This window comes from Hypomesus nipponensis, chromosome 10, assembly GCF_054491055.1.
Source record: "Hypomesus nipponensis isolate SF chromosome 10, ASM5449105v1, whole genome shotgun sequence".
Classification (NCBI taxonomy): domain Eukaryota; kingdom Metazoa; phylum Chordata; class Actinopteri; order Osmeriformes; family Osmeridae; genus Hypomesus; species Hypomesus nipponensis.
Window position 1 is genome coordinate 18,024,408 of NC_140370.1, and position 20,727 is coordinate 18,045,134.

The 20,727-nt window shown below is 49.9% G+C and overlaps 3 protein-coding genes and 1 long non-coding RNA gene across 5 annotated transcripts; all 4 read right to left on the minus strand.

The window, feature by feature from the left end:
• Positions 1 to 259: 259 nt before the first annotated feature.
• On the minus strand, positions 260 to 1,923 carry LOC146272135 (angiopoietin-4-like). Its single transcript, XM_084707695.1, has 3 exons — positions 1,899 to 1,923; positions 775 to 954; positions 260 to 582 (listed from the first exon to the last, which is right to left on the minus strand). The coding sequence occupies exons 1-3, from the start codon at positions 1,921 to 1,923 to the stop codon at positions 260 to 262; spliced, it is 528 nt and encodes a 175-aa protein (XP_084563821.1).
• A 3,223-nt stretch (positions 1,924 to 5,146) lies between these two features.
• LOC146272136 (uncharacterized) lies at positions 5,147 to 6,040 on the minus strand. The gene is made up of 3 exons (XR_014767074.1): positions 5,689 to 6,040; positions 5,346 to 5,430; positions 5,147 to 5,235 (listed from the first exon to the last, which is right to left on the minus strand). It is a non-coding gene; the product is annotated as an uncharacterized LOC146272136 (long non-coding RNA).
• A 966-nt stretch (positions 6,041 to 7,006) lies between these two features.
• Positions 7,007 to 10,497, minus strand: LOC146272137 (angiopoietin-4-like). 2 transcript variants are annotated; one of them, XM_084708538.1, is made up of 7 exons: positions 10,408 to 10,497; positions 10,066 to 10,135; positions 9,897 to 9,924; positions 9,685 to 9,776; positions 8,250 to 8,367; positions 7,840 to 8,019; positions 7,007 to 7,445 (listed from the first exon to the last, which is right to left on the minus strand). In XM_084708538.1, exons 2-7 carry the CDS (start codon positions 10,129 to 10,131, stop codon positions 7,147 to 7,149), a joined length of 783 nt encoding a protein of 260 aa, XP_084564664.1. In that variant the 5' UTR covers positions 10,132 to 10,135; positions 10,408 to 10,497; the 3' UTR covers positions 7,007 to 7,146. The 2 variants fall into 2 exon arrangements, with proteins under 2 accessions (XP_084564664.1, XP_084564665.1); XM_084708539.1 differs by having other exon boundaries at positions 10,298 to 10,419.
• Positions 10,498 to 13,776: 3,279 nt separating this feature from the next.
• Positions 13,777 to 19,174, minus strand: LOC146272138 (sodium/potassium-transporting ATPase subunit beta-3-like). The gene is made up of 7 exons (XM_084707299.1): positions 18,981 to 19,174; positions 17,744 to 17,872; positions 17,378 to 17,476; positions 16,726 to 16,916; positions 16,551 to 16,601; positions 15,842 to 15,928; positions 13,777 to 14,666 (listed from the first exon to the last, which is right to left on the minus strand). The coding sequence occupies exons 1-7, from the start codon at positions 19,090 to 19,092 to the stop codon at positions 14,499 to 14,501; spliced, it is 837 nt and encodes a 278-aa protein (XP_084563425.1). The 5' UTR covers positions 19,093 to 19,174; the 3' UTR covers positions 13,777 to 14,498.
• Between the last annotated feature and the right edge of the window lie 1,553 nt (positions 19,175 to 20,727).

Sequence of the window (20,727 nt, forward strand, 5' to 3'; positions counted from 1 at the left end):
CAGTTCTGATTATTTTACACACATTAAACAAGTTATAAGATTATTTTGAAACTGGTTGAAAGCCCCCCAATATAGGCCCAGTGTAAACTGGTAAATTACTGGTTGGTTTGGAACATCCGAATGAAAGGATTCATCCCAATCTATAGTGTAAACACTGCATGAATGAATAGCCTTCTCCCCTCAAATGTCTAGTGCAGTGGCAAACAAGGACCCAGGTGCTCCAGACACACTAGAATAATATAAACATCCTTGATCTTCCTCAGGAGGAGCCAGATGTGTTGTCCTTCATAACCTTGATCATCATGCGTGAGCCGCTGGCTGAGTAGGGGCCGGGCCCCCTCCAGGTGAGCCAGTGGAGACCAGACGCCCAGCCCCGGTTCTCTCCGGCAGGGTGCCAGTCACCGTTGAGGCTGGCAGATCCACAGCGACTGTACCACCAGCCCCCTCCCATAGAAGAAGTGCAATCATTCACTGCAATGTCCCCGAAGACGCAGGGAGAGCAGCCGTCTGAGTCCACGTCTTTAGTGCTGAAGCCATAACCGTTCTGGTCAGCACCATCAGAGCCTCCCCGGATCGCGTCACCTGTTAGGGGAGAGACAGACAATCAGACCCTGCAGCAACAAGCTGGGCTTAACCAGCCTCCTCTTGGTCAACAGTGGAGAGATGTAAAGCAGATTCATCGACTCTCAGACAATGTTTTAAATCTTTATCATATTATACATATACATTTGTCAAAATTTACATTTGTTCTGATGATAGAAATTCCTACTGTACCTGCGTTTCCCCTGTAGGCTCCAACAGTCAGCCTGTAGGAACTCCTCAGGCCTCCCAGCTTGAAGTCATCATACTCAGCGAAGGCTCCGACCCCTTCAAAGTCCCTCAGATCCACCTTCATGGTCCACCTCTTGGTTCTGGTCAGAGCATGGACTTTACACAGACCAAGCCAGTGGTCGCCTGGGAGGGGAACACCACACGTTCAGGTGTGACCAGTGTTGGGGAAGTTACTTCAAAAAAGTAATTAATTACTAATTACTTCATCAATATTGTATTTAAAATACTTTGGTAATTTTTCTGTCTGAAAAGTACTTAAATGACTGAATAAGTAATGTACTGCATTACTTCTTACAATCCCTATAAACCTTGACTGGATAGACAACAGAAAGGAAAGTCTTTCAATAATTAAATACAAGTCAAACTTGGAACAGTTTAGCCTTTTACCTTTTTAAAACATAGCCTACTAATACCTAACATTTTAGTAACACATGTAGCCTTCTTTCATCTTTAGTTACCAAACAATATGTGCATAACACAAAAGCTTAACTTTAAGTTAAACATGACATCACAGGATTCTACAGTACGCAGCAGTAGCATCTCTTCCTGCAATCTAGTTGGCAATAATTTTTTAAGCTCACATTCAGACACTTTCTGCACTGGCGATGTAAACTCATGTTTTGCCTGCTTAACAGGTGTTGCTGTGGTGTTATCTGTATCTGTCAATGCCAAAGTGAATTTATTGTCTGTGCAAACTTTCATGGCGATTAAAACCCTTAGTGATTCTGATGGATCACTCAAAAATGTATGAGTGATGAAGTGTATGAGCGATTGTATAAATGTCACAATGTATGCTTCATGTTTTGAACAATTTTAAAGAGGCAGCAGCGTTCACTTTTACCCTAAAACGATACATTTAGATTTTAATTCAATATTGATTTATACAGAACTGTTTGACTAATTTACAGTATGTAACACAAGTATATTACAAGTAACTGTAATCAAATTACCTAAAAATTAACTGTAATCCCTTACTTTTTCAGTGGATTAATTAAGTAATTACAGTAGACCAACACTGGGTGTGACGCCTTCTTAAAAATGAAATATATGTATGATGTTGAAATGACCGTGATAACCGTGGTCTGCCTCCATCATGGAACATTTATACAGTAACACTTGATTGCCTTACTTCGTGGACTTCCAAAGCCATGTTTGTACTCAGCCCATTTCCTGTCAAAGGAAAGGGCTCTGCCAGTACGCCGCTGAAACACCGTCCAGCCTCCATCAGGCAGCATTCGACAGAACACCTGAACTCAGGCAGAGAAACACTCAAACATCACTTCTCACATCCAGCTAAATAATGTTTCAGTTTCCTCCTGCCGTAGCATCCAACAAAGCTGCAAACTCCCTAACCGTCAGCTAGTGACGTCAGCATACCTTGAAAGGAACATTGAATCCCAGGGGCTGGATGAGGTAGACTCCACTGGCTGCAGTGGGGAAGAGGTCTTTGATGTTGCTGCAGTCCGTCCCTGAATAGACACATGTTTGTAGAATGATGCTAGGACAGTTTGAAGTTAAATGATAAGTTAACTCATGAGACAAAGTTTGAAAGTAAAAGTAGCATGAGAATATACCTTGAACAAGTGGAGGTGGTCGGCGTGTTGGACGAGCAGGTGTTGGACGAGGTGGACGAGCAGGCGTTGGACGAGGTGGACGAGCAGGCGTTGGACGAGGTGGACGAGCAGGCGTTGGACGAGGTGGACGAGCAGGCGTTGGACGAGGTGGACGAGCAGGCGTCGGACGAGCAGGGGTCGGACGAGCAGGCGTCGGACGAGCAGGCGTCGGACGAGCAGGGGTCGGACGAGCAGGCGTCGGACGAGAAGGCGTCGGACGAGAAGGCGTCGGACGAGCAGGGGTCGGACGAGCAGGCGTGGGACGAGCAGGCGTGGGACGAGCAGGGGTCGGACGAGCAGGCGTGGGACGAGCAGGCGTGGGACGAGCAGGCGTGGGACGAGCAGGCGTGGGACGAGCAGGGGTCGGACGAGCTGGGGTCGGCCGAGAAGGCGTGGGACGAGAAGGCGTGGGACGAGAAGGCGTGGGACGAGCAGGCGTCGGACGAGCAGGGGTCGGACGAGCAGGGGTCGGACGAGCAGGGGTCGGCCGAGAAGGCGTGGGACGAGAAGGCGTGGGACGAGAAGGCGTGGGACGAGCAGGCGTCGGACGAGCAGGGGTCGGACGAGCAGGGGTCGGACGAGAAGGCGTGGGACGAGCAGGCGTGGGACGAGCAGGCGTCGGACGAGAAGGCGTCGGACGAGCAGGGGTCGGACGAGAAGGCGTCGGACGAGCAGGGGTCGGACGAGCAGGGGTCGGACGAGCAGGGGTCGGACGAGAAGGCGTCGGACGAGCAGGGGTCGGACGAGCAGGCGTCGGACGAGCAGGGGTCGGACGAGCAGGGGTCGGACGAGAAGGCGTGGGGCGAGCAGGCGTGGGACGAGCAGGCGTCGGACGAGCAGGCGTCGGACGAGCAGGGGTCGGACGAGCAGGGGTCGGACGAGAAGGCGTCGGACGAGCAGGGGTCGGACGAGCAGGCGTCGGACGAGCAGGGGTCGGACGAGCAGGCGTCGGACGAGCAGGGGTCGGACGAGCAGGCGTGGGACGAGCAGGCGTCGGACGAGCAGGGGTCGGACGAGAAGGCGTGGGACGAGCAGGCGTGGGACGAGAAGGCGTGGGACGAGCAGGGGTCGGACGAGCAGGGGTCGGACGAGCAGGGGTCGGCCGAGAAGGCGTGGGACGAGAAGGCGTGGGACGAGAAGGCGTGGGACGAGCAGGCGTCGGACGAGCAGGGGTCGGACGAGCAGGGGTCGGACGAGAAGGCGTGGGACGAGCAGGCGTGGGACGAGCAGGCGTCGGACGAGCAGGCGTCGGACGAGCAGGGGTCGGACGAGCAGGGGTCGGACGAGAAGGCGTGGGACGAGCAGGCGTGGGACGAGAAGGCGTCGGACGAGCAGGCGTCGGACGAGCAGGGGTCGGACGAGCAGGCGTCGGACGAGCAGGCGTCGGACGAGCAGGCGTCGGACGAGCAGGCGTCGGACGAGCAGGGGTCGGACGAGAAGGCGTGGGACGAGCAGGCGTGGGACGAGAAGGCGTGGGACGAGCAGGGGTCGGACGAGCAGGGGTCGGACGAGAAGGCGTCGGACGAGCAGGCGTCGGACGAGCAGGCGTGGGACGAGCAGGGGTCGGACGAGCAGGCGTCGGACGAGCAGGGGTCGGACGAGCAGGCGTCGGACGAGAAGGCGTCGGACGAGAAGGCGTCGGACGAGCAGGGGTCGGACGAGCAGGCGTGGGACGAGCAGGCGTGGGACGAGCAGGGGTCGGACGAGCAGGCGTCGGACGAGCAGGGGTCGGACGAGGAGGGGTCGGACGAGAAGGCGTCGGACGAGAAGGCGTCGGACGAGCAGGGGTCGGACGAGCAGGCGTGGGACGAGCAGGCGTGGGACGAGCAGGCGTGGGACGAGCAGGCGTCGGACGAGCAGGCGTCGGACGAGCAGGCGTGGGACGAGCAGGGGTCGGACGAGCAGGGGTCGGACGAGCAGGGGTCGGCCGAGAAGGCGTGGGACGAGCAGGCGTGGGACGAGAAGGCGTGGGACGAGCAGGCGTCGGACGAGCAGGCGTTGGACGAGCAGGGGTCGGACGAGCTGGGGTCGGACGAGCAGGGGTCGGACGAGCAGGCGTCGGACGAGCAGGCGTCGGACGAGCAGGGGTCGGACGAGCAGGGGTCGGACGAGCAGGCGTCGGACGAGCAGGCGTCGGACGAGCAGGGGTCGGACGAGCAGGGGTCGGCCGAGAAGGCGTGGGACGAGCAGGCGTGGGACGAGAAGGCGTGGGACGAGCAGGCGTCGGACGAGCAGGCGTCGGACGAGCAGGGGTCGGACGAGCTGGGGTCGGACGAGCAGGGGTCGGACGAGCAGGCGTCGGACGAGCAGGCGTCGGACGAGCAGGGGTCGGACGAGCAGGCGTCGGACGAGCAGGCGTCGGACGAGCAGGCGTCGGACGAGCAGGGGTCGGACGAGCAGGCGTCGGACGAGCAGGCGTCGGACGAGCAGGGGTCGGACGAGCAGGGGTCGGCCGAGAAGGCGTGGGACGAGCAGGCGTGGGACGAGAAGGCGTGGGACGAGCAGGCGTCGGACGAGCAGGCGTCGGACGAGCAGGGGTCGGACGAGCTGGGGTCGGACGAGCAGGGGTCGGACGAGCAGGCGTCGGACGAGCAGGCGTCGGACGAGCAGGGGTCGGACGAGCAGGGGTCGGACGAGCAGGCGTCGGACGAGCAGGCGTCGGACGAGCAGGCGTCGGACGAGCAGGCGTCGGACGAGCAGGCGTCGGACGAGCAGGGGTCGGAGGTGCAGGGGTCGGACGAGCAGGGGTCGGACGAGCAGGGGTCGGACGAGCAGGGGTCGGAGGTGCAGGCTAAATAGAACAAAACAAGGAGATCTAGTTCAGTGTAGTACTGGGACCAAATGCCGGCAAGGACATTTTACCAATTCACTCAATGAGGAGACAGTTCCTGTCCTACTCACATTCGCTCCGCGTACTTGCTCAGTCAGGCTGAGGAGACACAGCAGTCCAAACACCAGTCTCACGTAAGTCCTGCTCCTCATGTTGCTGAATAATGAGAGAGTAGTGTTTTTAAAATAAGTATAATAATACAATAATTGTAGCAATTGGGCACTTTTACATCCTATAATGGCAACTATTAATAATGGCAACAAGTTTTTACATTTTGGACATCTCCTAAAATAAAGGTACAATTTTACACTAATGAAAACACACCATGAAATGACCAATAGCTGTTTAAACAAGTACATCAAAAAGCAGTAAAAACAAAACAAATCTAAACCCACTAAGATGAGTATTACTTGCCTGTTTGTTTAAGCACTTCGTCAGGGCATGAAGTGAAGCCAATATAATCTCCACTGCAACAAGTCCATCATTTATATGGTTCTGGACATTCCCACTGGTAAATAATAGAGGGAGGTGGAATGGGATAGGTTGAATGTTTTAACTGTGACTATTTAGAAACACAGCCTGGGCTGTGTAAAGTCAACGCTTTAAGCAAAGCTTTCGGCACAAGATGGAGCATGAATTTGACATTGTACTCTCCCCTTGTGTAAAATGGAGACACAACCAGGATTTAAAACATTGTCTATACCTGGACACACATAGCTATTGTCAAGCCATAGGAGTCACCCCTAGAGGACAACACATCTGGCTCCTCCTGAGGAAGATCAAGGATGTTTACATGATTCTAGTGTGTTTGGAGCACCTGGGTCCTTGTTTGCCACTGCACTAGACATTTGAGGGGAGAAGGCTATTCATTCATGCAGTGTTTACACTATAGATTGGGATGAATCCTTTCATTCGGATGTTCCAAACCAACCAGTAATTTACCAGTTTACACTGGGCCTATATTGGGGGGCTTTCAACCAGTTTCAAAATAATCTTATAACTTGTTTAATGTGTGTAAAATAATCAGAACTGTCAAAACAGTAAAAGCAAAGCAGTCTTGATTACCAAGCAATCACACAGACGTCAATCATTCCCATGCAGTGTATAGTCCTGTAATGTGAATATTAATATAGCTATGCTTTGGACAAAGAAATGTGTGACATTGCTGTTTAAATGTATTAAAGCTTCACTCTGTACAAATGTACTGGGCTTGGATACTGAGGGCCAAAGGTTGATATTGGGCAAGGAATGGCCTGGAGCTTAACAGGAAAACAACGTGCGTGTGTGTGTGTCATGTCAGAATGGGGCCACCCTGACCATACCTCAACCTGTACGATGCGTTCTGACTGGACAGAGTCACGGAGCTGTGCTTCAGAGACCTAGTGGCTAGTCTCTCTGCTTGCAAACGTAATAGTGATTGAAACTTTCCATTGCTTCCTGGTTCTACCTTTTTTGAATTGAATAGGTGGAGTTAAACTGCTTTAACACACCTGACCCATACAATATGCATGTCCTGTGACATGACTGAACTTGTGCTCTAGAGAAGGTTCTGGATGTAGAAATCTGGAGCACACTTGCTGCCTTCTCCAAAGCAGCAAGAGTCTTACAAGACGTTTTGTGGAAACGTCAGCCCCCTCCCCCATGGCAGAAGACCTAACATGTTCTTGGTAGAGCCTTCTGTGGATGAACACAAGTCCTTGAATATGAAACCAAACCACAAGGTGCAGACGCCTTTAACAAGAAATCTGGAATTAATTTTATTGTGGCGTAGAATGCACTTTTATACAATACACTTTGTGCTTTTCTATCCTCTAAAATGTCTAACGCAAAAGGCAAACAAGGACAGCTGATGCCAACCTACTAGAATAAGATCTAAATAGCCTTGATCATCATGCGTGAGCCGCTGGCTGAGTAGGGGCCGGGCCCCCTCCAGGTGAGCCAGTGGAGACCAGACGCCCAGCCCCGGTTCTCTCCGGCAGGGTGCCAGTCACCGTTGAGGCTGGCAGATCCACAGCGACTGTACCACCAGCCCCCTCCCATAGAAGAAGTGCAATCATTCACTGCAATGTCCCCGAAGACGCAGGGAGAGCAGCCGTCTGAGTCCTTGTCCACAGTGCTAAAGCCATAACCGTTTTGGTCGACTCCGGGGAAATGCCCACGGATGGCATCACCTACAAAAAGGAGACCATTGGTCAAAGATCTGCAACTGTTACAGGGTTAAATGTAACACTTGTGAAATGGGGGGAGGGGGGGGTCATGTTATTCAGAAAGTCCCTTCAGGAAAGCCAAGGCATCTTCCGTCTCGGGGTGAATCCAAGTGGACAAAGCAAAACATTTTAAAACCTTGTCATACGTCACGAGTAATGTGTGATTCTCATCAAGATCATGTTTAAGCAGTCACATTCAGGGTTTTAGATAACCGAGGGTGTGCCCATTAAATATCATTCTTAATTTAAAAAAGTGTAATTAAAGTAAGACATTTTGTATTTAATGTAAATTGTATAACAAATTAAATGCATTATGAAACCTACAACCTTGCATTTATTTCAATGGAAAAACCTGTACCTGCGTTTCCCCTGTAGGCTCCAACAGTCAGCCTGTAGGAACTCCTCATGCCACCCAGCTTGAAGTCATCATACTCAGCGAAAGCTCCGCCCCCTTCAAAGTCCCACAGGTTAACCTTCATGGTCCACCTCCTGGTCCTGGTCAGAGCGTGGACTTTACACAGACCAAGCCAGTGGTCGCCTGGGAGGGGAACATCAATGAGAGTTGTCAGTGACACCATCTAGGAAACATTTTAGCTACTATGTGGCAACCATTTTGGCAAGTGAAACACACAAATCTGATGTGGGCGTCATAACTGTATATCATTGTGCTAATCTAGCTGGTCTTACCTGCGACCACAGCTGAACACTACAAATCAAAGCAGAACTGAAGCATTCAGTACGTATTCTGTGTTACATGCCATGCCTTACGTTGTAGATTGCCAAAGCCATGTTTGTATTCATTCCATTTCCTGTCGAAGGAAATATCTCTCCCAGTACGCTGCTGAAACACCGTCCAGCCTCCATCGGGCAGCATCTCACAGTAGACCTGGGCTCAGGGAAGACAAACATGCAGCATCTCACAGTAGACCAGAGGCCTGTTCCATAAAGGACGCTCAAAAAAGCTAGACTTAGTCCTAAACCAGACTTGAATAAGTTTAATTAGTCACGCGGGGCTAAAGCGGTTCCATAAAGGCCAATTTCAGCTCACGCAGTCCTACTGATTCAAGTCAGATTTACGTAGTCAAGCTAATTGTGCGTGCACCCTATTTTTTAACAGCCCGAGAGGTAAAACATGGATCATACAATCCACCATGGCAAAAGCAATGCACACGGCCACATGACTTCTTCCAGAAAGAACGTCACCTTTAAATCGTGTACAATGACAGCTCCCCCATCCACCGCTTCAATCAAAGTAAAATGACACGCCATGATTGACGTCTTGAACGTAGACCTTCGTTGATTTAAAAATACCCTCTAAAGTTTCTAAACTAATCTAAATTGATTTTGACAGTTTAAAAAAATACATAGCCTACTATTTATTAAAACATTATCCAGTAGCCTAGTGCTAACTTTTTAACATGGGTTTTGTGTCGGGGAAATATGGACGGATTTAGGTTCGTTTTACAATTGAAGCTACTGTTAACAATTATATTGCTAATGTAACAGAAGTGGTCTTGCAAGTTCAGAGATGTACAGTCCACTGTTCGCTCCCACCGGGAGGCGAACTCACCACTACTAACTACGCCAACGAAAAGATTGCATTTTGCTGACGCGGGGACGTTTTAAATACTTGAGGAGTTAGTTTCACCACACACTGGCTACACTATGATAATTAAACTCGGATAATTTAGATTGAGATGTATGCCTATGCCTAAACATTTGAAATCACAAACTAACATCCATACATTAACGGCTATGGTGCGTAGCCCATCAAAGCATTGTTCATCATTGTTTAATGCATTAGGCTAAATGTTGTAGCCCATGTCGGCTATTTACGTTGATTTTCTATCAATGTTGAACTGATGAGAATAAACGTGGTAAATCATCGTCTTCCCGTTGGGTCAGTGTTACAGGGACGTCTGGTTAAGCACCAAGTCACGCTAAACCTGACAGTTAGCCTGACCCGGACCAGACTAGTTTCGTTGCCTAAGTTGCCATAGTAACCGAGTTCGAACTACGTTGAGCTAGCTTTATGGAACCGAATGAACAAGAAATGAGTCCGACTAACTGACATAAGTCTGGCTTAATCCGTAAACTCGCTTTATGGAACAGGCGTCTGGGCTCAGGGGACACAAACATTATCACTGGGGTTGCAACAAAGTGCTCCTGCAAACTGATAAGTCACCTAGTGATGTCAGCATACCTTGAAAGGTCTGCTGACTCCTGGGGGCTGGATGAGGTAGATCCCACTGACTGCAGTGGGGGAGAGATCTCTGATGTTGCTGCAGTCCGTCCCTGCGTACACACACCCCACACGATTGTAAGATGCAAAGAACCGGTAAATAAAGGTAAATACTTGAAAATGTGAAGTGCAGATAGGCCAGGGTGTAAGGAGGAGCATACGAATGAACACACCTTGAGCAACTAGGGGTTTAGGTCGACCCTAAACAAAATAGGAGCCTTTGTTAAACAAACATTCTACAGCGCAGGATGCAGAAACAGAACAATTGTCTTGTCAGTTTAGAGTTACTGTCCTGGGAATGAACACATGAAATAAAACACTTTTTATCTTAGTGTGTCTTACTTTAGTCTGATCAGTCAGGCTGAAGAAAGACAGGAACAGTGTAGCGTAGCAAGCCACAAGCCTCATTTTGCTAAAGGAAAGGAGAAAGACATTCTTAAACAAGTATGCATTTGGATCTCATACAGGCAAGGTCCAGAGACTAGTCCATTCGAGTTAAGCAACTTTTTCTTTCTTTCGCGAATTCTCCTCAACCCACAAAGCAAAAAGTATGAAGTATCAGTAGCAAACTCACAATGAATTAATCAACAGTTAGCCATAAAGAGCGAAGTACAGGAGCAGAACTATGGTTTCTAGCCTTTAGTGTTGAATACACTACGCCTCTTCAAGATATGTGCCACTTGCCTGTTTGTTTAAACGGCATGCCAGAGGATAAAGTACAGTCAGACGAATCCCATCTGGAACAATGCCGCCATTCTTTTATGGTTCTGGACACTCCCATTGGTAACTAAAAGGGATAGGTGGAAAGGGATAGGTGGAACTGTTTTAACTGTGACTGTTTGTATAAGATATGGATATCACAAATCAACTATATTTGTGTTAAATATCGTTTTGTCTGTGATTATTGGACAAATGTAATGTAACATGAACCAATACAACATGTTTGTCGTATGTTATTTGGACGCTCCCCTGCAGATGGGTTAGCCCATACTGAATAATAACCTGGGCTGCGTTTCCCGAAAACGATGAATCGGAACGACGATCGAGCAAAAAACGTAACCATTGATATTCCTTACGTGCGTTTCCCAAACATACTCGTAAGCATGGGCGGCGCTAGGGAGGGGCTAGCAGGTGCTTCAGCACCTCTAAGAAAGACCAAAGCACCCCCATAGCACCCCCCAAAATATTGCTCATTCAATAATAGTATTCAGGCCCGGAGAATCGGGAGAATTCACGGTGGAGAATTCACATACATTGGTCCAGCAGATGGCCCGCTTTCTTTGTTTGTTTATTTCATACACCGAATAAAACGATGTGTTAAGTTACTGGTTGCACTATCTGTAATGTTGCACTATTGTACTGAACTCATAGGTTGCAGGGTTTTAATAGGTTGTATGTGCATTTAGAGTTAGTATAGTGTATTATTGATTGTTATCTGTATATTTAGGAAGTTTTAGTATTAGGGTTAGTATAGTGGATTATTTATTGCTATATGTATATTTAGGAAGTTTCACTTATTTAAGCTTAGCATAGATGTAAATTATGTTCTGTGTACTTATTTGTTATGTTATGCCAGGTGCTTGCGTTGTCTTGTCTTAAGAATTTCAGTGCCCAGTCTGACCTTGTGTTGTTCTGTGTACCTGACAAATAAAAAACTTGAACTTGAAATAAAGGACATAGACAAAATTATTTTCAAATTCATCTGGAAAAATAAGACACATTATATAAGAAAGACTGTTCTTATGGATTCCTATGAAAATGGTGGACTAAATTTATTGGATTTTTGTACTTTAAATAATACTTTTAAGATAAATTAGCTAAAACAATTTTTGGGAAACCCTTCTTCAGTTTGGAATTTGATACCTCTCCATGTGTTATCTAATCTTGGTTGCTTAAACTTTTTTCTTGCTTGTGACTATGACATTGACAAAATTCCCATAAAATGATCTGCGTATCATCGACAGGCTGTTTGGGCTTGATCTCTCATATACAAACACAATTTTTCTCCTCACAACTATTTGATCTGGAATAACAAGAACATTTCATATAAACACAAATCTCTCTTTTTGGAAAATTGGGTCTGTAATAATATCTTACTGGTAGATCAATTATTTAATAAGAAGGGTCGTCCTTTCAATTATGATGAGTTTCTTGCTAGATACAAAATACCAGTGACACCTGGGACTTATGCAAAAGTCTTTGGAGCAATACCCTCTGGTATTTGTATGCTCTTTAAATCTAAGCCAAGGGTTACACTCCAACACTGGAATAGATGTTGTGACTTTCATCAGGGTTTGGGTAAAATGTGCTTGTGCAACACGGCAAAGGTGTAATATGGTTTTAAAGCAGTAGATATCATAGGCCTGCCTGTTCCACTGTGCTTGCTTGGTCTTACGCTGATTCGTTATCAGCGATAGGATAGCCTACGAAGCTTTAGCGTCTGCCAAAACGCTTGAGTACAGACAGTACAGTATGCCCAAATCGAAATACGCTTGAAATGTAATTTTTGAAAAATGGCTAGCATACCAGAATGCTGGAAAATGTATTGGCAGATTGCCTTTTGAAATGTTGTCTAGCAAGCATGGGCAGAGCGGAGGATAAATTGACTTGAGCCCCGAATTCTTTCTCAAAAGCCCGGAGTCTTTTAGGTTAAATTTGGCGTTGAAGTTTTCGGCAAATATAAAAATATAAGTCCAACTAAATGTTAAACATAAAGCTAAAAAATGTATTTTTCGCTCAAAATAATTGCCCTAAATCTTCGCTCCCCCACTACAGTAGGCCCGCTATTGTGGGTGGACGTACCTATCTAACATCACATCAAACCCTGACGCCCTAACCTTAATGTCTTAGGTTTGGGCTAAGCCCCGAATGTTTACAACGTGTCAGGCTCCGCGCCTGCTAGCGAGTAGGCCAAATTAGTTTGTTCGTGTCTAGATAGGCTAGAGCTACCTTGTTAGCTAACTTTCCCAGCAGGGCTAATTTGTGGTTGCCAGGGGTCAGGCTCGCTTCCTGTTGCTATGGAAGTGTCGCTAAATGACTAATGCTGCAAGTTTAGCCGCACTTAGGCCTACCTCCCGGCGGAACCCTACTTAACTAAAACTAACTATCATAAACTGTGGCCCCTTAAAACACGCAAAATATTCAAACGATTGTCAAACCAAGCAATCATAGATTACGACAATTCATAGGCTAGGCCTATGTGACCTATAAATCCACTTGGCCAAATTTGGTTAATCCTGTTATCCACCACAGGGCCTTATTCATTGCCCCCGAATTGCTCCGGAATTTGCCCAAATCTGGCAATGGCGAACGGGCGTATCTCATTCTTCTGATATTGATCCTGGCCTCCGCTGGCGTCCCTAAGTGACTCGTGCGGTATAGCGCAAGTCTCCAAATGCTCAGCTGGAACACAACTCGGGACAATGACGACTTTCTCCAAAATCACTTTTATTGACCCAGAAAGCTGCTGAGATCTTCTGCCCAGGTGTTGTAGAAGATACCATCAGGTGTGGGCTCCGCTTGTGACATATAGTTTTTGCTTTAGATATGTTTCCAGTAAATCTTTCTTTTCTTTTTTTCTTCTTTTTTTTACAGTGCTCTGACATAGTTCAGTGGCTGAAATAAATACAGTGTGACTCTAGTAAATACTGAATATTATATAAGTAGATAAAAGATGATCAGACAGACAGGCAGGCAGGCAGACAGAGAGGGAGGCAGGCAGGCAGACAGACAGACTAGACATCACCAGACTAGGCCGGGTTATAACACGCCGGGAACACATGGGCAACATACATACATACATACATACATATACAGTTCCTTTAAATACGAAGAGCGATGTCTCAGTCCTCCTGTGAGGTCAGGGGAGGCTTGTTGGTCAGGGAGGAGGGAGGGTGAGGAGGGAAGGAGAGGAGGGAGGGTGAGGATGGAGAGAGAGGGGGAGGGGAGGGAGGAGGGAGGGGAGAGAGGGTGAGGATGGAGAGAGAGGGTGAGGGGAGGGAGGAGGGAGGGGAGAGAGGGTGAGGAGAGGATGAGGGAGGGGAGAAAGGGTGAGGATGGAGAGAGAGAGTGAGGGGAGGGAGGAGGGAGGGGAGAGAGGGTGAGCGGAGGGTGAGGGGACGGAGGTATGGGGGCAAGGGAGGGACGAGGGAGTAAGGGGACTGACATTAGGGAGGAACTGTGGTCTCGTCCTTGTAAACAACTTTGTAAACAACCTTGTAAACAACCTTGTAAACAACTGTGTAAACAATCTGGACAGATCCTCTGTTTTGTTCTCTGACATTGAAAACACGTTTCTATGGAAACATGCACGTTAGCGTAAGGTGAAAGATCATATGGCACAGATTCTACATCAGGAAACAGGAAGTGATGAATTAGACATTGTGATGACACGTCCACTAAATGTGATGACAAGTATATGAGATACGATGACAGGTACACTAGACACTGACAGTGAAACAGATCTCAGCTTCAGAAGATGGCAGTGTGGCACCACAGACCTGTCTGTTTTCTGCTCAACCTCGTGGACAGAGGAACAGCAGGCTCGGGTTTGAAATCGGACCTTACCATATTCTGTCAGCACTCCTACAGGACAGAACTACCCAGTTAGCAACAAGGAGCTGAGAGGCCCGCTCTTTATACTGTTGAGATGCTGCCATGCTGCCTCCCCCCCTCCCTCCCTCCCTCGAGTGACTGACCGACCGACCGCAGGAAACATCTAAACAGTACACAGAAGGGGCCAGTGGAGGCTGGATCCATCCCTGTGTCTCCGCCCCCTACTCTCGAACTTTGACCCTGAAGGTGACGCGGCCCAGGAACTTGTCCCTGTCGTCGTTGTTGCGCAGATCCGAGCCCTCCACCTTGCACTCCAGGGTCAACTCTGTGTCGTAATCCTCCGGGGTCAACAGCAGCTTCACTGCCACCAGGGGCTGAAGATACCGCTCCTGCAGGGGGAAAGAGAGGGAGAGAGACAGTGGGGGAGAGAGGGAGAGAGGGAGGGAGAGAGACAGTGGGGGAGAGAGGGAGAGAGGGAGGGAGAGAGGGAGAGAGAGAGGGAGACAGTGGGGGAGAGAGAGGGAGGGAGACAATGGGGGAGAGAGGGAGAGAGGGAGGGAGGGAGACAGTGGGGGAGAGAGAGGGAGAGAGGGAGGGAGACAGTGGGGGAGAGAGGGAGAGAGGGAGGGAGGGAGACAGTGGGGGAGAGAGGGAGAGAGGGAGGGAGAGAGGGAGAGAGAGAGGGAGACAGTGGGGGAGAGAGAGGGAGGGAGACAATGGGGGAGAGAGGGAGAGAGGGAGGGAGGGAGACAGTGGGGGAGAGAGAGGGAGAGAGGGAGGGAGACAGTGGGGGAGAGAGGGAGAGAGGGAGGGAGGGAGACAGTGGGGGAGAGAGAGGGAGAGAGGGAGGGAGACAGTGGGGGAGAGAGGGAGAGAGGGAGGGAGGGAGACAGTGGGGGAGAGAGAGGAAGAGAGGGAGAGAGACAGTGGGGGAGAGAGGGAGAGAGGGAGGGAGAGAGAGGGAGAGAGAGAGGGAGACAGTGGGGGAGAGAGGGAGAGAGTGGGGGAGAGAGAGGGAGAGAGGGAGGGAGAGAGGGAGAGAGAGAGGGAGACAGTGGGGGAGAGAAAGGGAGGGAGACAATGGGGGAGAGAGAGGGAGATAGGGAGGGAGACAATGGGGGAGAGAGAGGAAGAGAGGGAGGGAGACAGTGGGGGAGAGAGGGAGATAGGGAGGGAGACAATGGGGTAGAGAGAGGAAGAGAGGGAGGGAGACAGTGGGGGAGAGAGAGGGAGGGAGACAGTGGGGGAGAGAGAGGGAGGGAGACAGTGGGGGAGAGAGAGGGAGGGAGACAGTGGGGGAGAGAGGGAGGGAGACAGTGGGGGAGAGTGGGGGAGAGAGGGAGAGAGGGAGAGAGTGGGGGAGAGAGGGAGATATGGAAAAGGGGAGTGAGGAGAAAGAAGGGGGAGAGTGAAGGAGAGGGATAACATGGTTCTCGTGTGATACAGAGCACCGCTGACCCACAGCAGGGTCAGAATCACAACATCTCCACTGAGCCTCACATCTTCCTCATCAAGAAGACACTTTCATCCAAAGCAGCATTTGGAAAGTACAGCTGACACTTACATGAATCCTCTTTCCATAGTACGGGAAATACATCTTATCAATACGGCCTTCTATGGGGAAATACTGCATCTGAATAGGATTCTCTTTCTAGGAGAGGAGAAGAAGAGAAGAGGAGGGGAGGGGAGAGGAGGAGGAGAAGAGGGGAGGGAAGAGAAGAGGAGAGGAGGGAAGGGGAGAGGAGGAAGAGAAGAGGGGAGGGAAGAGAAGAGGAGAGGAGGGAAGGGGAGAGGAGGAGGAGAAGAGGGGAGGGAAGAGGAGAGGAGAGAAGGGGAGAGGAGGAGGAGAAGAGGGGAGGGAAGAGGAGAGGAGAGGAGGGAAGGGGAGAGGAGGGGCGGGGCGGGGACATCAGAGAAATAGAGAAGAGAAGGAGTATGGACACAGACATTAAATCAGACTAATAGTCCCAGACATAACCACAAGATAAATAGATGTTAGATCAGGATGAGTCCTGTGAGTGTCATCCCCCCTCAGCTGTGCATTAACGCCTGAAACATTCTGGGTTCAAGCACTGCATTACCAGTCAGGACTCTTACCCCACAAGCTGCTCTGAGAGCATGCAGACAAACACTAACAAAGACAAATAAGACTCATCAGCATCTCAGGTATGTACACACACACGCATGCACACACACGCATGCAGACACACGCATGCAGACACACGCATGCACACACACGCATGCAGACACACGCATGCACAGACAGCATGTACCTTGGCCATGCAGTTGATATAAGGATCTCCTCGTGGCTTTAGCCCAATTATCTGTGGAAGGGAAGAGAGGAGAGAAGAGAGGAAGAGAGAAAGAACATCAGTTAAGTATACCTCCACCAAGACACTTGCATTCTAATTGGATTTGAGGGGTTGTAGTGAGGATGGGGTGTGGTACCCGGTTCATCTTGATGAGGATGCAGGGTTTCCCCTCTGCGTATCCGAAGGAGGGGTCGGACAGGCCAGAGCACAGGCCCAGCTCGCTCCTCCGGAACTGGCAGGCCTTCTTCTGACCCTCCTCCTGGTCCTGGTCGAAGTACACCCCCGCAGGGCACAGCTCACTCTGCTCCTGCTGCGTGTCATTATACTCTGCAGAGGACAGGAGGGGAGAGGGAGGGAGGGAGGGAGGGAGGGAGGGAGGGAGGGAGGGAGGGAGGGAGGGAGGGAGGGAGGGAGGGAGGGAGGGAGGGAGGGAGGGAGGGAGGGAGGGAGGGAGGGAGGGAGGGAGGGAGGGAGGGAGGGAGGGAGGGAGGGAGGGAGGGAGAAGAGAGGAGGGCAGGGAGAGGAGAAGGAGTAGATGGAGAAGGGAGGGACGCATGCATGGTTCAGTGGAGGAAGAGAGGCAAACAGAGAAGACGGATGTTGTGGAGAGAGGACAGCGAGGGAGACAAGACGACAAAAAAAGAGAATAAACCAGATCAGATTTATGTCCTGTGAAGCAAGCATTACCAGCAGACCAGCGGTGGACCTAGCAGGCTAGCAACAACACCATGATAGATGATGTCTGCTGCCTCTGCATCCTAATAGGGTGTGAGCGGGAGAGGACTCACGCTGCAGCAAGTGGTCGAGGTGCTGGACGTACTGCCCGTACTCGGCCTGGCTAGATTTGCTGAAGAGGATGTCCAGGGACTTGGGCCTGATCACCAGGCCTGTAGTACACACAAACAGGAAATCATCACAGGAAACAGGAAGTCATCAAGGCTTCACAGCTCATCCTGGTGAATGCACCATGTTGGGGTGTTAGCGTGCTGCGTGTAACTAACCTAGGGTTAGTGTGTTGTGTTAGCATGTCGTGTTTGGGTGTCTCTAACTTGGCGTGGGCATGTCGTGTTTGGGTGTCTCTAACCTGGTGTGGGCATGTCGTGTTTGGGTGTCTTTAACCTGGCGTGGGCATGTCGTGTTTGGGTGTCTCTAACCTGGCGTGGGCACGCGGTCGCGGTAGCGAGGCACGTTGTCGTCGAGGGTCATCAGCATGACCCACATGGTGAGAGCAAACATGCCGGCCAGGAAACTGTAGAACACCAGGTAAAACAGCAAGATAAGACCTGGGGGGAGGGGGAGAGAGAGGGGGAAAGAGAGGGGGGAGGAGAGGGGGGAGGAGGGAGGGGGGAGAGAGGGGGGACAGAAGAGGGGAAGTGGGGTACAGGGCAGTTAGAGTGGGTTTTTTAAACAGTGGCTTGCTATTTATTGTTTAACACGAGCATGTGTACATGCTAGCAGCATGTTTTACATTGATATGAGCAGGTCTTAATGACAATAACATGTTATTACAAACCAAGCCCAGTCACCAGGGTACCCCCCAACCCACCCAACCACCTCCAAACTATGAACACCCCTCTGGTCCTCCTTCCTCCCCCCTCTCAACGCTTCCCTTTCCCCGTCTTTCTGTTTCATCTTCCTTCTCTCCCTCTCTCTTCTGTACCCTCTGCCCCCCACTCTCTTTCACTTCCCCCGCTCCCATCTCCCCCGTCTTCCCCCCCACCACCCCCTCCCTCCTCTCCACAGCTTTCCCAGCATGCACTTGCTCGGTGTGTGAGAAGAATCCCATTTGACCTTGACAGGCATGCTGATGTAGGCAGCCATGCAACTGCAGCACTGCATCCTTCCTCCCTCAGCGTGCACACACACACACACACACACACACACACACACACACACACACAGTCAGGGCTAAGCTAGGTTAGTAGCTGGGCACCATAGTAGCGGGGCTGCAGAGTATGAAGGCCCAGAGGTTATAACGGAGACTGGCCAGCTACAATGACAACATAGTACGTCCCTCCAATTGCCCTGGTCATGAATGGAAATGGTCAGCATATCATATCTCAAATGTGCTCAACCCCACCTCTCGGGATTGTGGTTTTGTTGCATAAAAAGGCTGCAGGCTTCATTTGACGTGCCAAGAAGCGTTATTAGCCGACAGTATCATTCTTGGTGAGAGTGTTACACTATCCTACTCACACTGGTAACAGTAGGCTAGGTAGCTGTAAAATGTACCAATGTACAAATGCTCATCTGCACACAAAAACACACACAACACGGGGTGTAAAATAGTCCGATGCGTTGTGTTCTACAACGCTAGGCCTACGCGTGTTTTATTCATGGAAATCGTTATAAAATAGAAATCTGCTCCGAACCACAGCCCCCGTTTCTCACCCCAGCTGCTGCCCGTTCTGCCCATAAACTCGCCGGTCCTCGGGTTGTAAATGGCATCCTTCCAGCTCGACGCATTTTCCTTGTCCGCCGGTTTGTCTTCAGTCGTGGACATGGTGCAAATCTAAAGAGGCAAAAAAAGCGGGCGATGAGATGCGAAACAGGGCAGGATGGGAAGCGGTGTGCGGCCGGGACGGCGGTTGGAATGGAGTGGGAGGCAGAGAGGAGGAGAGATGCCCCCTTGCAGGAGGAGAAGAAAAAAGCAGTGACGTTTCTCTCTCTCTTCACACTCCCTGCTGCGGCTCCGCCAGTTGCTATTGCGGGGAGAGAGAGAGAGATTGACATAGTGGGACAGCTGAGGGGGGTGTTGATGGATCCAGACCAGTGACTATATTAAACAAACGCTTCTTGACAGACTTTAGCCTTTAATCAGATGATTACACGGTTTTACTTTCACACTAAATCGCAGCTTAACACGGACCGCAAAGAGGAGATGGATATGGATTGAAGTCTCTGCTAACCGCAAAATACCTAATTAGTTTGCGCTCAGTCAGCTGCACACAATCACACGTTTCCATTCCAATTCAACATAAATATTTCTTTTGAAATTAAGCAACAATAACTTTCTTTTTTAAGAAGCATGATGCTGGAACGGTCTCATGGACTTCTGTAATCAGTATGTTCCACGTAACACGAGAAGGAAAGTGTGTACGACAACATCACCAGTTTTAGAGTGTACGTCACCTCTATAAAAAACATTTTTGGGGGGAATCCTCAGGAAAATAAATTATTCTGGAAAAAACCTATTAGAACCACCGTAAAGTTCAGAGACAACAGTGTGGTTCAAACAGAAACGAGATGGGTTCCATGCTATCAGAAGCCTTGTGTTCTAGCCAGAACCTTGAATGGGCTGAAATTTGACAGTTGGTGGAAGTGAAGAGCACATCCCCACCCAATATTCAAATCAGGTAAAAAAATATCCCCCCCCCAATTTACTGACATAAGAATATAAATGTGCTACGCTATGACAGGCAACCACAAACGCTGTCCGAAATTATAATTTAAAATTTAATTTGTCCCCCCAATGTTGACTCCATGGCTACGGCCTTGCCTACAATCAACCTAAACTCCCAAGGAAGACTGGTACCTCTACTGACCCACTCACAACACTCACACACACAGAGAATGTATGTGTGAGAAAGAGAGTGGAGGAGTTACATAACAGCTATTGAGAGAGAGGATTGTGGGGCCAATAGTGAGGGGAGAGGGAGGCGAAAGAGAGAGGGGGTTAATTGTGGGGGAAAAAGTGAAGGGGGAGGAGAGGGTTGGGAAAGGGGGGGTTGGGAGAGAGAATGGGATGGAGTATTTTGTTTTATTGGTCAAAATGAATGTTGCAGTGTTCACACACGCACGGTTCACTCACTCAAACTCCCCTTTACTCCACCTCACACACAGCAGGTGTGTGTGCGTGAGAACACTCACCCCCAAATCTCCCCTTTACTCCACCTCACACACAGCAGGTGTGTGTGCGTGAGAACACTCACCCCCAAATCTCCCCTTTACTCCACCTCACACACAGCAGGTGTGTGTGCGTGAGAACACTCACCCCCAAATCTCCACACACACAATCCTTTCATTCCAGTTCCCAGCAGGTTCAGTTCCCTGAAGGTCCAGTTCCCTGCTGGTTCAGTTCCCTGAAGGTCCAGTTCCCTGCAGGTCCAGTTCCCAGCAGGTTCAGTTCCCTGCTGGT